The sequence below is a fragment of the Zea mays genome, chromosome 6 (genome assembly GCF_902167145.1).
Source record: "Zea mays cultivar B73 chromosome 6, Zm-B73-REFERENCE-NAM-5.0, whole genome shotgun sequence".
NCBI lineage: Eukaryota > Viridiplantae > Streptophyta > Magnoliopsida > Poales > Poaceae > Zea > Zea mays.
Window position 1 is genome coordinate 167,487,178 of NC_050101.1, and position 13,748 is coordinate 167,500,925.

The 13,748-nt window shown below is 46.4% G+C and overlaps 1 protein-coding gene and 1 non-coding gene across 7 annotated transcripts; both read right to left on the minus strand.

The window, feature by feature from the left end:
- Positions 1-220: 220 nt before the first annotated feature.
- Positions 221-292, minus strand: TRNAD-GUC (transfer RNA aspartic acid (anticodon GUC)). The gene has a single exon. It is a non-coding gene; the product is annotated as a tRNA-Asp (tRNA).
- Positions 293-984: 692 nt separating this feature from the next.
- LOC100274522 (uncharacterized) lies at positions 985-7,324 on the minus strand. 6 transcript variants are annotated; one of them, XM_020538856.3, is made up of 3 exons: positions 2,324-3,137; positions 2,178-2,250; positions 1,007-2,005 (listed from the first exon to the last, which is right to left on the minus strand). In XM_020538856.3, the coding sequence occupies exon 3, from the start codon at positions 1,930-1,932 to the stop codon at positions 1,243-1,245; it is 690 nt and encodes a 229-aa protein (XP_020394445.1). In that variant the 5' UTR covers positions 1,933-2,005; positions 2,178-2,250; positions 2,324-3,137; the 3' UTR covers positions 1,007-1,242. The 6 variants fall into 6 exon arrangements, with proteins under 6 accessions (XP_020394447.1, XP_020394445.1, XP_020394448.1 ...); XM_020538858.3 differs by lacking the exon at positions 2,178-2,250 and having other exon boundaries at positions 985-2,005; positions 2,465-3,137; XM_020538859.3 differs by lacking the exons at positions 2,178-2,250; positions 2,324-3,137 and adding an exon at positions 6,827-7,324.
- Between the last annotated feature and the right edge of the window lie 6,424 nt (positions 7,325-13,748).

The following is a 13,748-nucleotide window of genomic DNA, read 5'->3' on the forward strand; positions in this document are numbered from 1 at the left end:
TAAAACGAAACGGAGAGAGTATCTTGCAGAAACAGTCTTTACAACAGTACCCGTAGTCGAAGGAAAAAAAATCACCGCTGGAAACCATGTCCAATAAAAATCTTTCCACCGTGTCATGTTTGGCTCAGGAGGAATCAGGAATGGGCCAGGGCCGACTTGATTAGAGTGCCTCTCCGGCTCTCCCACAGCCACAGCGTGTGCGCGCCAAAAAAAAAAGAATCGCCGTTGCCGGGGATCGAACCCGGGTCACCCGCGTGACAGGCGGGAATACTCACCACTATACTACAACGACAACTGTTGCCCTGAAATACAAGGGGCACAAATTAGCCATTACTGTTGACAGCGAACGAAGCAAGCGCAAACTGCAAAGCTGAAGCACACGATAGTTCTGTAGCAAATCTGCTTCACTTGGATGGCATTTGTTCCGGCGGCCAGCCCAGCCGGTCACCGCTGCCTGCCTTGCCGGGAGAGACTCTGAAAATCAGACTGCATACGTTATACATCTGCTGAGCTGCACACAGAATCCAGAGGAACGAGGCTTTAGCAGTCCGATAACTAGACAACAATCTGAGAAGCAGGCATGTAGCAGTACTGCAATAGTATCAGTGAAGTGTTGTATTAGTACAAATGTATAATATCCGTGCAATAACCTTTCTAAACTAGTTACAGGAGTTCTTTCAGAGCAGACAGTGCAGAACGACAATAAACCTGGACATGAGACCGTATCTTTCTCTTTGCAGCAGAATCCTCCTGACAGCTGGTCAACTACTAAATTTAAGCTGGGTTAAGGCAGTACTGAAAGCCCAACACCGTATGCACACCACCACAACCTTGCTACGTGATCCCACATCATGAACAAAGTACAATCGGGCTAGTGGTATTCCAGAGAAACTCTGGGCGGAAAAAAAATCCTCTACGTTCTGCAGAATGAACAAACAATCTGACGATTTTGTAGTCGTCCTGTAATTGCAGAAAAATAAAATAAAAAATCTTGCACCCACAGAAATGACCTTTTTTCAGATGTAAACAGTGTTCAGTGCATTTATATTAGTTCAATATAATCTCAGCTATACACACTGAACACCAGCACAAGAAGCATGGACCACAGTGGAGGTAGTTCCACTCATTATCAGTTCCTCAATTCTTCTAATTACATGAAAATTTGACCTTTCAAGCAAGCCAAAAGAAGCTGGCACTGGCAGAGGCCCCAAAAAAAAAAAACTGCCAATCAGGCAAACGCGCTCATTCAGCCAGGGGATCAGAACTCACGAAGCTCGCAACAACATCCATGGAATGACGCAAGCCTTCTGGGACATCAATTTCCCGTGACATCCCTCGCACTTCATCGATCCTGCAGTCCGCGGCTGCCGGTCTTGAGCTCTCCTCCCAGCCGCCTCCAACCTCCGAGTTGCCGTTGAAGCACAGAGCAGGATCGGCACACGCCACGGAGCCCACACTGCACGGCTTCTGAAAAGGGAGCACGCCGCCGACCTCGGCGTCGATCTTGCCCCGGATATCGAGCAGGAGACCCCGGAGCCTCGCCACCTCCGCCTCCAAAGCTGCATGGCCCTGCAGCCGTCTCTGGAGCTGCTGGTTGGCGGCGCGGAGCTTCTTGACCTCCTCTTCCAGAAAGGCCGCGTGCGCCTTCTTCTTCTCCCGGTACTTGCGCACAGCTTCCCTGTTCCCCAGCGGTCTGCGCGGCTTCGCCGAGTCCTCCCTGGCGTCGTCGTCGTCCTCCCCGCCGCTGCCCAGGACCAGGGTGTGCGCGTGCAGGCACGTGTGGGTGTGCATGGCGACCGAGGGGCCGGGCGGGTTGCAGCTGTGCGTGTGGGTGCAGGTCGTCGTGGCGCTGTTGAAGAACTCGTCGAAGCTGTCAGGCATCTCCGGGTGGGAGAAGAGCAGTTGGCAGGGGAGGTCAGCTCCATCGTCCATTGTGGCAGAGAATGTGTGCCGAGAACAAATTTCTCCGCCTGTGGTCAACGGACAAGTCGCACAAGAAAGATGCCTGAAAAGAGAGAGAGAGGTGAAGGAATCAAGAGCTTGTCTAAAAGATGTTCCTTGAAGGGTCTTGAAGCTTTAATAAGAACTGAATTTCTGAGCAACGGTTGCTGGGGGGCAAACTAACGGATCACATCACAAATGAAACAAACTTGCAGGTGCAGGGCAGTAGACCTCACCACTCAGCAGTAGAACCCGGGAGGGAGGAAGGAAACACTCGAGAAAGGACACCAAACTCCAAGAAATGGTGAGCTGCCCGAATTCGGTGGAGGTAAATTCACAAAAAAAGATAGTAGAGGTTGGAAGGGTGAGGACTGGAAACCACCTAGGAGGTATCGGTAAGCTAGCCGGAAAAGCAGGATTCCGGCATCAGAATATCGGAGCGACGATATGGAATCGACGGTAGGGCGTCTCTCGTTCCCTCGCCGCCGAGCTAGCTAACCTCTAGCGGGTAGAAATTTTGTACCTCCCCTTTCTCTCCTCCCCTTTCGCCTTTTCTCGGATTCTTTCTTTATGGTGTCGCCACCGATCTTTTTGGCGACGTCCGATCCAGTGCGTTGCGTTTTAGCTGCGATTGGAGAGGAGAATCCCGGAAAGGGAGCGGCGTTCTGTGTCGTGGAGGAGGAGATGGGACGCCGACGTGATCCGATCAGTGGTGGGCGGTGGAGACGGAGGGAGGGGACGATTCCCTGTTCTTGCCAGTGCTGGGAGGTTTTTGTTGGCTCGCAATGACCGAATCTTTTTGCTTGCGGTGGCCTGCCACTTGGCCTGGTTTTGTCTTTCAGTTGGACTTTTTTGCACCTCAATATTGTTGCCTAGTTGACAATGCACGTCATTGTTCATAAATAACACGAACATGCCAGCAGAGAAGAGTCGGTAAAGTTGCTACAATATTATTCAATCAAACTATATAAAGAGGTAGAATGGAGAAAGCTTATGTATAAAACTTGAGCATCCAAGTGTTGTTTAATACCCATTCTGTCATAATTTATAATTTATTTCACTTTTTTAAATCCAATTTGACCGATTCGTTTTATTAATTTTTTTACGAAAAATAAAAAAATTAAATTCATACTTAAAGTATATTGCTCTCTGTCTCAATTTATAATTTGTTTGATTGTTTACTAACTTTGACCGACTTGTCTTATTCAAAAATATTATAATTATTATTAGTTTTCACTGTGATATTATTTATCATATAATATATTTTAAGTATTGTTTTGATTTTTTTGATTTTTGATTTTTTGGAATAAGACAAACCGATCAAATTTGATATAAAAAAGTCAAATGAATTATAAATTAGCATGAAGAGAGTATATGTTAAATGATATCAGATAAAAAAAATAATAATTATGAATTTTTTTGAACTTGGTTAAAATCACGAATTAGGCACGTTCCATTCAGGATCCCATCCAATGTTCCCAAAATTGTGGTATGCCCGACCATCCACCCTATTCTTAGATGAATGTTGTCCCACGCTCTTTCTCCTCTTCATCCCATCTTCTCTTGAATTACCATTTTAATGTATGCATGTTTTCTGTCTTTTTTAAATAGACAGGAGATCTACCTAATATATTGAAAAGGAGAAAAATGACATGGTAAAATGGTTTAGAACAACCAGGATAAGATCCTAGGCACACGGGCCACTAGCCTAAGGAAAGGGGGAAAAACGAAAACAACCCACAATTAAGAAAAGCATCTAAGAAGATAAGGGAATTATCAGATGTCTAGCCTCTTCCAACTTTCAGGGTGCCGCCTCACACTCTATTTTTACAACAGTTTATTGGTGTCTCGAGAATCTGAGATCAAAGATTCTCGCATTTCTTTCCCGCCAGATTTACCAAATCAAAAAAATCAACAACGATATGAGGCCTTTCCTATTACATTATGCCGACGTGGCTGATCTCTCCCATCAGGGCATAAGGGAGTGGAAGTGCCCCCAATTAGACTGTTTTAGGTCCTCAATGGCCACTCACTAATCCTCATTTTGTCGACCACAAAGGTCACTTTCAACCCTAATCCTCCTTTTGTCGACCACAAAGGTCAAGCCCACACACTAATCTTTGCTCACACGAGCGGGTAACACAAACTTTTTTGTGGTCTTTCACAAGATTTGGAGACTCACAAGCGACACCTAGTCGTTTAGGGGCTTGAAGCTCCAAAAGTAATAAATCCACAAAGAACTCGATGTAGTATCAAAGCTCGAATCAAGAAGACCAAGAAGGATTTAGAGATGAAGCACAAAACCCACAGCTCTCAATCTCACTCAAAGATTTCTCTCAAATTTTTTGAAATGGAAGAGGCAAGAGATATGTGTGAGAGAGTGGGAGGTGTTTCTGAGGTTAGAAATGGAGTTTGGTGCACGCTCTTGTGTGGGGGAGAGAGGCAGGGGTGAGTATATATAGGTGGGACTCCAAAACTAGTCGTTTGACTTTTGTGCTCAAATACGGCTGAGCCGGTATTAAAAACCAGCTGAGCTGGTTTTCTGCATAACATATTCGAGTCGACCCACCGGTTGAGTAGCAGATTGGACCAGAGGGAAAACCGACTGAGCCGGTCCAGAAACCAGATGAGCTGGTATTTCAATCCCGGCTGAACCAACATGAATCCCGGCTGAACCAGTATTTTTCAGAGAGCAATTTTGGCCAAGATAAACTTAAAAAGGTTGTACTACATATTTTCATTAAGGATTAACAAGGGTAAAATAGAAGTTTTGGATCAAGGATTTTTGGCTTTAGTACCAACACCTTTTTGGATCACCCTTGATAGTACAACGATTCCTATACTCAAGTTAAATAAAATATAATTAAGTAAATTCCTTGAGTCATTAGTGTCTCATGTGTGATTCTACATAGTGTTGCTTCGTAAGGATCACAAACATCTTTGTGTCACATTTTGAAGCAAACAAAAATCGAGCCTGTGACTTGAACCATTTCACCATATATGAGTTCAACTCATGGCTTCAAGTCACTTTACTGATGCATCAACACAATATAAATATTCATATTTGATAAGTAAATTGACTTAGTGTAAGTACTCTCTCCTTCACCTTAGTCATGGTACCTCGATCAACAAACCGTCGATTGACCTTCACCTTCGCTTAGTCCCTCGAAGCACTTACCTTGCTATTTTCATCTCATCAAGTCATTCTTGAGCCACATCATATTAAGAATCCATTGAGAGAATCATTTCTTCAATATTGTGAATCTTGCTTGAATGTCATATAGATATAAATGCTAAGATCAATCAAGCTCTAGTTTGATTCTCATAGAAGAATATATGGACTAATAGTAATATGGTCAAGCCAATTCAATATTTCTCATATCTTATTCATTTTGGCTCGACCAATCCTCTTAATCACTTCAATCTCTTTTCTGATCATATTTATGCATAGTGATTTCTCAGGTCTTGTCCATATATCCAAACCAATATAGAGACCACATTATATCCATTTGCATTGTCTCATTGGTTATTTAAGCTTGTGTTGAATCTTTGTTCACTGATCATTATACACTATTTAAGTATGTTCATCATACTGAATTTGCTGTTCAACAATTAGCAAACTTATTAGACTTTAAATGTGTTGTTATCTGAATTAGCAAAATTCATAAAAGGGATGAATGTACTTTCACATATGAACAGGTCAAACTTTATTCAAGTCAATCCGAAGAATTGGGCCTGGTAGCCGATTTTACCGTGAAGCGATGGTCTGCAGTGAGTTTCCGGTTACTGTGAAGCCGAAGTCGATGCGATCACCATAGACGGGGAGCTGCCACGGTCTGACGCAAATATCGATGTTGCCGTAGATGAAGTCGCGCCGCGCCACGACAACGTCCCGATGGTGCTGGTGCTCGAAGGTGAAGAAGAAATCTTCGGGATAGTGCTGCACTACCTTGATGTCTTCCTCCCGCGTCCAGAACCTGGAGCAGAATGGCCCTTCTCAGCGTGTTAGTGCTCATTGGAGGTCGAACACCTCCAAGCCAGGCCCACGCTACATGGGTGTTGAGCCTCGCCAACTCGTTGTCCATATCCCGGGAGGATGCTGCAAAGACAAACGACTCCGGCGGGCGCTCCGAGCGGACACAGGGCCTCACCATCTCGGCATGTCGCAGTGGAGGGAAGTTGGAGCTGTCGAGGCAGGGGGGTCGCTTGGAGTTGTGGAGAGGCAGGAGCACTGGAGCAGGAGCTTTGAGCTTCAAGGGACGCTACTATAGGTGCCCAAACGGGCGGCCCGGCACGGGCCCGTTAAGCACGACAGTTAAACGGGCCGTGCCCGGTCGGCCCGTGTGCCGCAGATGCGGCCCAGGCACGGCACGCTGGCCTGGTAGCCGTGCCGGGCCGGCCCGTTTAATTTGCCCATATTGTTCATTTAATCAGAAAAACTGCAAAAAAACTAAGCTGAAAGCACTATATGTAAGAACCCAAGACCTCCTTCTTCCAAGCTGAAAGCACTATATGTAAGAACCTAACCAGTAGAACTCTAGCGCATTTGTTGTAAATAGCAAATATAAAATCTAAATATATATATACTATGATTTATAAAATAAAAAAATATAATCGTGCCGGGCCGGGCCGGCACTGCGGGCCGAGACAGCGGCCCAAGCACGGCACGGCTGTCGTGTCGGGCCCGATCCGGCACTATTAAACGGGCCGTGCTTCGGGCCGGCCCGTCAAGCACGGCCCATTTGGCCATCTATAGACGCTACCATGCCATGTTGCACGGACCATAGCATTTGAGGCAACTCAGTGGATCCCTGCAATCAATGGCGAAATGTCCAATGGCCAAGCATCTAGCGCATTTTCCATTGAGGCTAGCCCGTAGACTTACCTTGGTCAGAGGCATAGACCTTGGCTCGGTAGTTGGATGACTTGAAGGCGCTGGAACAGTGATCTTGTCGCAGCGTCTTCGATGACCGTACTCCACCCAGCTGCCTCTAACACGCCGGATACCACGGAGCAATCCTGCTGCAGATTGAAGACGCGTTGGCTTGAATGCTGGGTTGGATGGGTAGCCGTCCCGTCGCTGCAGGGTCGCCCGAGCCAGAGCCAGCGGCCGTAGCTAGCGCTGCTCCGTTGGTGGCCTTTAGGCATTATAGGCGTGGTGTTGGCGAAGCTGCGGTGAGGGGGATGCGACCGCTTGCAAACGGTGAAGAGATCCTGACCGCGACGGGGCAAATCCGACGTCCGCAGGGCTGATCTATTCATTGCTGGCGATGGCGGGGCAGATTTCTGGACGAGTAGTTGGATAGGGCGACGGCGGCGACCGGGCTGGGCCAGTCGCCGTGTGAGCGGGGGGAGGGGAGCGGGACATTTCGAACGAGCTACAACAATAGGTCTTCTGTCTTCAAAACAAAGATACATAATGTTGACGCCTTTTCGGAGCACCAAATACTCAAGAAGAACCGGCGGCGGTGCTCTCTGGTCAGGCGCGGACGGTCCGCGGCCTGGGGCCGGACGGTCCGCGACCTGGCGCAGGGGCTAGGTTTTACTGCCTGACGTCCGGACGGTCCACGCCCTGGGGCCGGACGGTCCGCGCGTGCGCAGGGGCGGCGGAAGATCGCCGGCGGCGCCTGGTTCTCGCTCCCGGGAGGGACCCCGTCGGGGAGGAGAGATCCTAGGAGTTGTCTAGGCTCGGGTCGGCCGACCTAGACTCCTCTAATCGACGTAGAGTCGAGGAGAGGCGGAGAATTTGGGGATCGAGAGGCTAAACTAGAACTAGACTAGAACTACTCCTAATTGTACTAGAAATAAATGCGAATAGAAGTTGTATTGATTCGATTGTTGATGATTACAAATCGGCCGTAGACCTCTCTATTTATAGAGGAGGGGGGCTGGACCCTTTACACAACTGATTCCGAGCTAATCCCGCGATTTTAGCCAACAACCGTAGCATAAAACTCGGAACCCTAATCTGCTCTGCGCACGCGCGGACAGTCCGGCCCACAGGCGCGGACCGTCCGGACCGCGGATCGTCTGGCCTCAGGGTCGGACAGTCCGCCGGCTCATTTCTGGTTCGAACATATGCCCCCCTGCCTTTTGGTGGAGCTGGGCGAACCAAAAGCAACTAACTCGATGTGATCACATCGGTTTTCTTAGGCATCTTGCCACATACTAGGATGGTACTGTTTGAGGAACCGCCCATTCAAAGCCTTAGGTAAATCCTTGCCTTGTAATGTTTGTAGTAAATAAGCGTTGCCAGACATCACCTGTTTCACTTTATAAGGACCCTCCCAGCTTGGCGACCATTTCCTGAACTTTTGGTCTTTATTCCTTAGAGGTAGAATGGTCTTCCACACCAAGTCTCCTACTTGGAATGATTTTGCTTTGACCTTCTTGTTGTAGGCCCTGGCTACCATGATCTTGTCCTTTTCTATTGCTCCCAAAGCTATCATCCTCTTGTCGGTCACCTCATCAATATTATCCATCATTGAATTATAATAATCAGTAGCAGTTAGATCATTTTGTCTGGCAAACCTGACAACATTCAAACTTATTTCCACAGGTAACACTGCTTCCTGCCCATAGACAAGCTCAAAAGGAGATACTTTAGTAGCACTATGTTTAGATATTCTATGAGCCCATAAAGCTTCAGACAAAATCTTATGCCAATGTTTAGGATTATCAGATACCTTCTTCTTTATCAAATTAATCAACGTCCTATTACTAGACTCGGCCTGTCCATTGGACTGAGCATAATATGAAGACGAATTAAGCAGCTTAATTCTGTATAATTCAGCAAATTCACGTACCTCCTTTGACATAAAAGAAGTACCTTGATCTGTAGTCAAAGTCTGGGGAATGCCGAATCTATGAATAATATGCTCAGTTATGAACTCAATTACCTCCTTGTGCGTCATGTTCTTTAGAGCAACGACTTCAGTCCATTTGGTGAAATAGTCAGTGGCAACTAACACAAACCGATGCCTTTTTGATGATGAAGGATGAATTTCTCCAATAAAGTCTAATCCCCATCCTCTGAATGGCCAAGGCTTGATGATAGGATGTAATTCGGCTGCAGGGACCAACTGTAGGTCGCCGAATTTTTGACACACTTGGCACCCCTTGTAGTACTTGAAACAATCAGCTGTCATACTAGGCCAATAAAAATCAGACCTTCGCAACAACCACTTCATCTTTGGAGCTGATTGATGGGTACCACAAATTCCTTCAAGTACTTCGGCCATAGCTAATATAGCATCATCTGGGCCCAAGCACTTAAGCAGGACATCATTAACCGTTTGGCGGTAAAGTTCATCACTCATCAAAACATACTTGAAAGCTGTTCGCCGAATGTTCTTATCTGTCCTGATATTGGGATTTTGCAAATAATTAAGTATAGGTGTCCTCCAATCACTTGCATCGGCTTCATTGTCAGCCGAATCGATTAAGAGAACCTTTCTGGTAACCTCGGACGGTCCGACGTCATCACGCGGACGGTCCGCGACCTGGGAATTTGGCTCTGCACTGGTTATCAGATTTTCAGTTTTGTGAAATTTCCCTCTCTTTATCCGATAACCCGATGCATCTTGTGCCAAGTCGTTAGCTCTATGATTCTCAACTCTAGAGATATGCCGAATACTGAATTCGTCAAAAGAATGGATTATGCTCCAACATTTCTCAAGATAACTATTTAGAGTACCATCAAGACATTGATATTCTTCTAACACTTGTTGGACAATCAGCTGAGAATCACCAAATACCTTCACATGTTTTACTCCCATACCATTTAAAAGCTCTAAACCGAATAGGAGGGCCTCATATTCAGCTTGATTATTAGTGCAATACGTTTTCAATCGGCTAGAGAAGTCAAAGGAGACATTACTTGGTGAAACAAGCACAATGCCAATTCCTTGCCCTTCATTGCAAACTGATCCATCAAAATATAAAGTCCAAGGAGTAATAGTGAGGTATGATATGTCTAGTTCATGAATATCATTAACCCGATGTTCTACAATAAAGTCCGCTACGACTTGGCCTTTCATAGATTTCAATGGTTCATAAGCCAAGTCATATTCTATGAGTGCATAAGCCCACTTACCAATTCTACCACTCATAATTGGGTTATGCAACATGTACTTGATTACATCGGCTTGACCAGAAACAGTGCAATGACTAGACAGTAAATAACATCTACATTTGGTGCATGCATAAAACAAGCATAAGCATAACTTTTCAATAAAAGTGTACCTTGTTTCAGCATCCACCAACCTTCGGCTTAGGTATGTCACCACATGCTCCTTCCCCTCAGTTTCTTGTGTCAGAACAGCCCCAATAACCTTGTCTTCAGTTGCAATGTATAATCTGAATGGTGCTCCTACTTGTGGTGCTTTTAACACGGGAGCCGAAGACAAGTATTTTTTAATGAGATCAAATGCTTCCTGCTGCTCTGCCCCCCAAGTGAATTCAGCATCATTCTTAAGCCGAAGGATAGGGGTGAAGGCATCAATTTTCCCGGCTAAGTTAGAAATAAACCTTCGTAAATAATTCACCTTGCCGAGAAACCTCTGCACTTCGACCTTACACGTCGGAGGCCCCACATTCCGAATAGACTTGATTCGGTCAGGGTCTATTTCTATACCATGTTCATGGATGATAAATCCTAAAAACTTACCAGCCGACACTCCAAAAGCACATTTACGTGGGTTCATTTTTAAACCATACCGACGCATTTTATCAAAGGCTTTGCGCAAATCAGCTATATGAGAACTAAACTCAGCCGATTTGACTACAATATCATCAATGTAGACTTCCACAGTGTTTCCTAACAACTCATGGAAGATCAGATTCATAGCCCTCTGATAAGTAGCACCAGCATTTTTAAGACCGAATGTCATGACAACCCATTCAAATAAACCAATGAAGCCTGGACATATAAAGGCCGTTTTAGACGCATCTTCTTCGGCCATGAAAATCTGATTATATCCGACATTACCATCAAGGAAGCTAATAATTCTATTCCCTGATGCATTATTGATTAATGTGTCGGCTATGGGCATGGGATATTCATCTTTAGGAGTTGCTTTATTTAAATTACGAAAATCAATGCATACTCTAAGCTTACCTGACTCCTTCTTCTTCACCGGCACAATATTGGAGACCCACTCTGCGTATCTGCAAGGTCTAATAAAATTAGCTTCTAGCAGCCGGTGGATTTCGTCCTTGATTCGTGGGAGAAGATCTGGACGAAATGTTCTAGCTTTCTGCTTGAAAGGTCTGAAACTAGGCTTAATAGGCAGCCGATGTTCGACAATTTCTCGGCTTAGTCCAGGCATTTCAGTGTAATTCCAAGCAAAACAATCTGAATATTCCTTCAATAGACCGATCATCTCATTTCTAGAATCGGTCTCCAGGGTCTTGTTTACAAAAGTCGGCCTTGGAGTTTTACCATCTCCTATGTCAATCTCCTCCAAAGGATCGGCCGATGTAAACCCCTGTCCTAGTTTATCAAGATCTCTGAATTCCTCTATCATGTCCCCCACAGAGGAATCAGATGATCTTTGTGTGATGGCGGACTTTCCGGTCTCGGAGACCGGATCATCTGTAATACTGTCTTTTCGCTGTGGTAGATGTTCGGTCTTAAAGTCCGAACTCTTTTGTGAAAGACCAGACCATCCGGCCTTGGCGGCCGAACTGTCCGTGACCAAAGACTCATGAACTTTGTGTGTATTCATCACTTAACTTTATTTAGGATTTAGCCGATTCTCCATCGGCTCTAGCATTACAGGAATGAAACCTTTCTTATCTATACTTATGAATTGATAATCAGAAAAGTCTACTCCTGTGAGACATGTAGCAGTCTCATAAGTCCAGAGTACAGGGGCATCGGCCACAGCGATGCAGGCCGATACATCAGCATGTACTTGTTCTATGTCATCGCCTACCCATTGTATCAGCATTTGATGTAATGTAGAAGGTATACATTGATTGGCGTGAATCCAATCTCTGCCTAGGATTAAACTGTAATTTCCTTCTACATCAGCGACGAAGAATGCAGCAGCAAGGGTCTTAGTCCCGATGGTTAATTCAACGGACGTGACTCCCCTGGCTTTGATCGAACTATCAGTTCCAACACCGCTGAGGGTCATGTTGGTCTTGACAAGTTCGTCATCTTGTTTACCTAATTTTCTGTATAATGAATAAGGCATTAGATTTACAGCCGCCCCTCCATCTACCAACATCTTAGCAATCGGTATCCCATCAATGTGGCCGCGCACGAAGAGCGGCTTTAAATGATTTACCGATTCTTTTGGTTTAGTAAAGGCGGCTTCTTTAGGACCAAAATCAAACTGGGCAACAACAGGTTCATCATCGCCGATAATAGTACAATCGGCAGAAAATGTAATAATATTTACATCCATACCTGGGTGTTCTAGAGAAGCCTCGTAGTCGACCAGGTCTTCTTCCAGCAGGTCGTCCTCTTCCATTGATGTTGTCGTGTCGTTGGAGGCTTCCTGGTGAACGGCGGACGGTCCGCGTGCGGTGGCCGGACGGTCCGCGCCTGGTGCAGGTTGTCCAGAGACTTCCTGGTGAACGGTGGACGGTCCGCGCGTAGGGGCCGGACGGTCCGCGTTTGGTGCAGATTGACTTTCTATTTCTGTGGCCGTTTGTTTTTTCTCAACGGCCTTCGGTCTCCATTTCTTTTGCGGTGGCGGGTATAATGGATGTGTGTCATTAAATGTCTTTTCCGCCTCCTTCTCCTGGCTCTCCTTTGCTCTTAGGCGTTGTAATTTTCTCTTTTGGGATCGTGTCAATCCCGCTGGGCACCATCGAGGCATGGAGTATTTTGGATCGGCTGTTTTGATGGTAGCCGTATCCTTTTCGGTTGCGTTGGCCGATTCACCGAAAATCATCGGCCCTTTATTGTCTCCCTGTATGACAACATCTGCGGTGCCTATTTTGATGATGTCCCCTTTTGTTGTTTTTTGAGTTGCTGCAGGCATATGCCCCCCTGCCGGATTGGTCGGCCTTGAAGGCCGAGTAGTCCGGCAATCCTGTTGGGTTTGTGCCTGGTGACCGGATTGAGCAGTGCTCAATCGGTCTTGTACTGGTGGCGTCAACCTGTTGAAAACAGATGTTTGGGGTGCCCCCCAAGCGGGGTACTGTGGCATCCCAAATGGATATGGTGGCATGCCCCACATTTGATTTGGGACATATGGCGGAGGTAAATATGTGTACGGATATGGCATAGGTGGATATAGAGGTGGAGGTGTCCATGCAGGTATGTTAGGTCTCACTTGTATAGTATGACCTTTCATTTCTTCCGATTGGTGGGGTGATCCAATCGGCCTGACCTGGCGCTGCTCATGCATGGGTGAGCGGGGTCGCTTTGCTGGCCGGTCACTGGGGCCGGCCTTCTTTTTAACGTATTTAGACAGTAATTGATCAAAAGTTGGGCCGGCTTTAACCAACCGACCAGCTGCCTTGAATGTATTTGTTTTCCACGTACCTATCTCTGGTCGTCGTGGTTTGAAAGTACGTGGCCGTCGTAAGTCCTGAGTACGGCCGGCCCGTCCGCCGGAGCTCTCTGGACCGTCCGGTGGGGTCCCGGACCGTCCGCGCCTACGTGTCGGACCGTCCGGGATACGCAGCACGGGTTCCTGCATCTGTCTCCCTGTCTGCGCTTGCCCCCCAGTACTGGAGGCTGTGATGGTCACCTTTAGGGTCTCCCCTCCATCGGGAGTCTTCTCGGCTACCACTTTTCTGCAAGAAACTTTATGATCCTCATCGGCCTTTTTAGAATTGCCGATGAT

Bases quoted from the DNA above. Each gene is read 5' to 3' on its own strand.
- LOC100274522 (XM_020538858.3), bottom strand. From the start codon at position 1,932: ATGGACGATGGAGCTGACCTCCCCTGCCAACTGCTCTTCTCCCACCCG.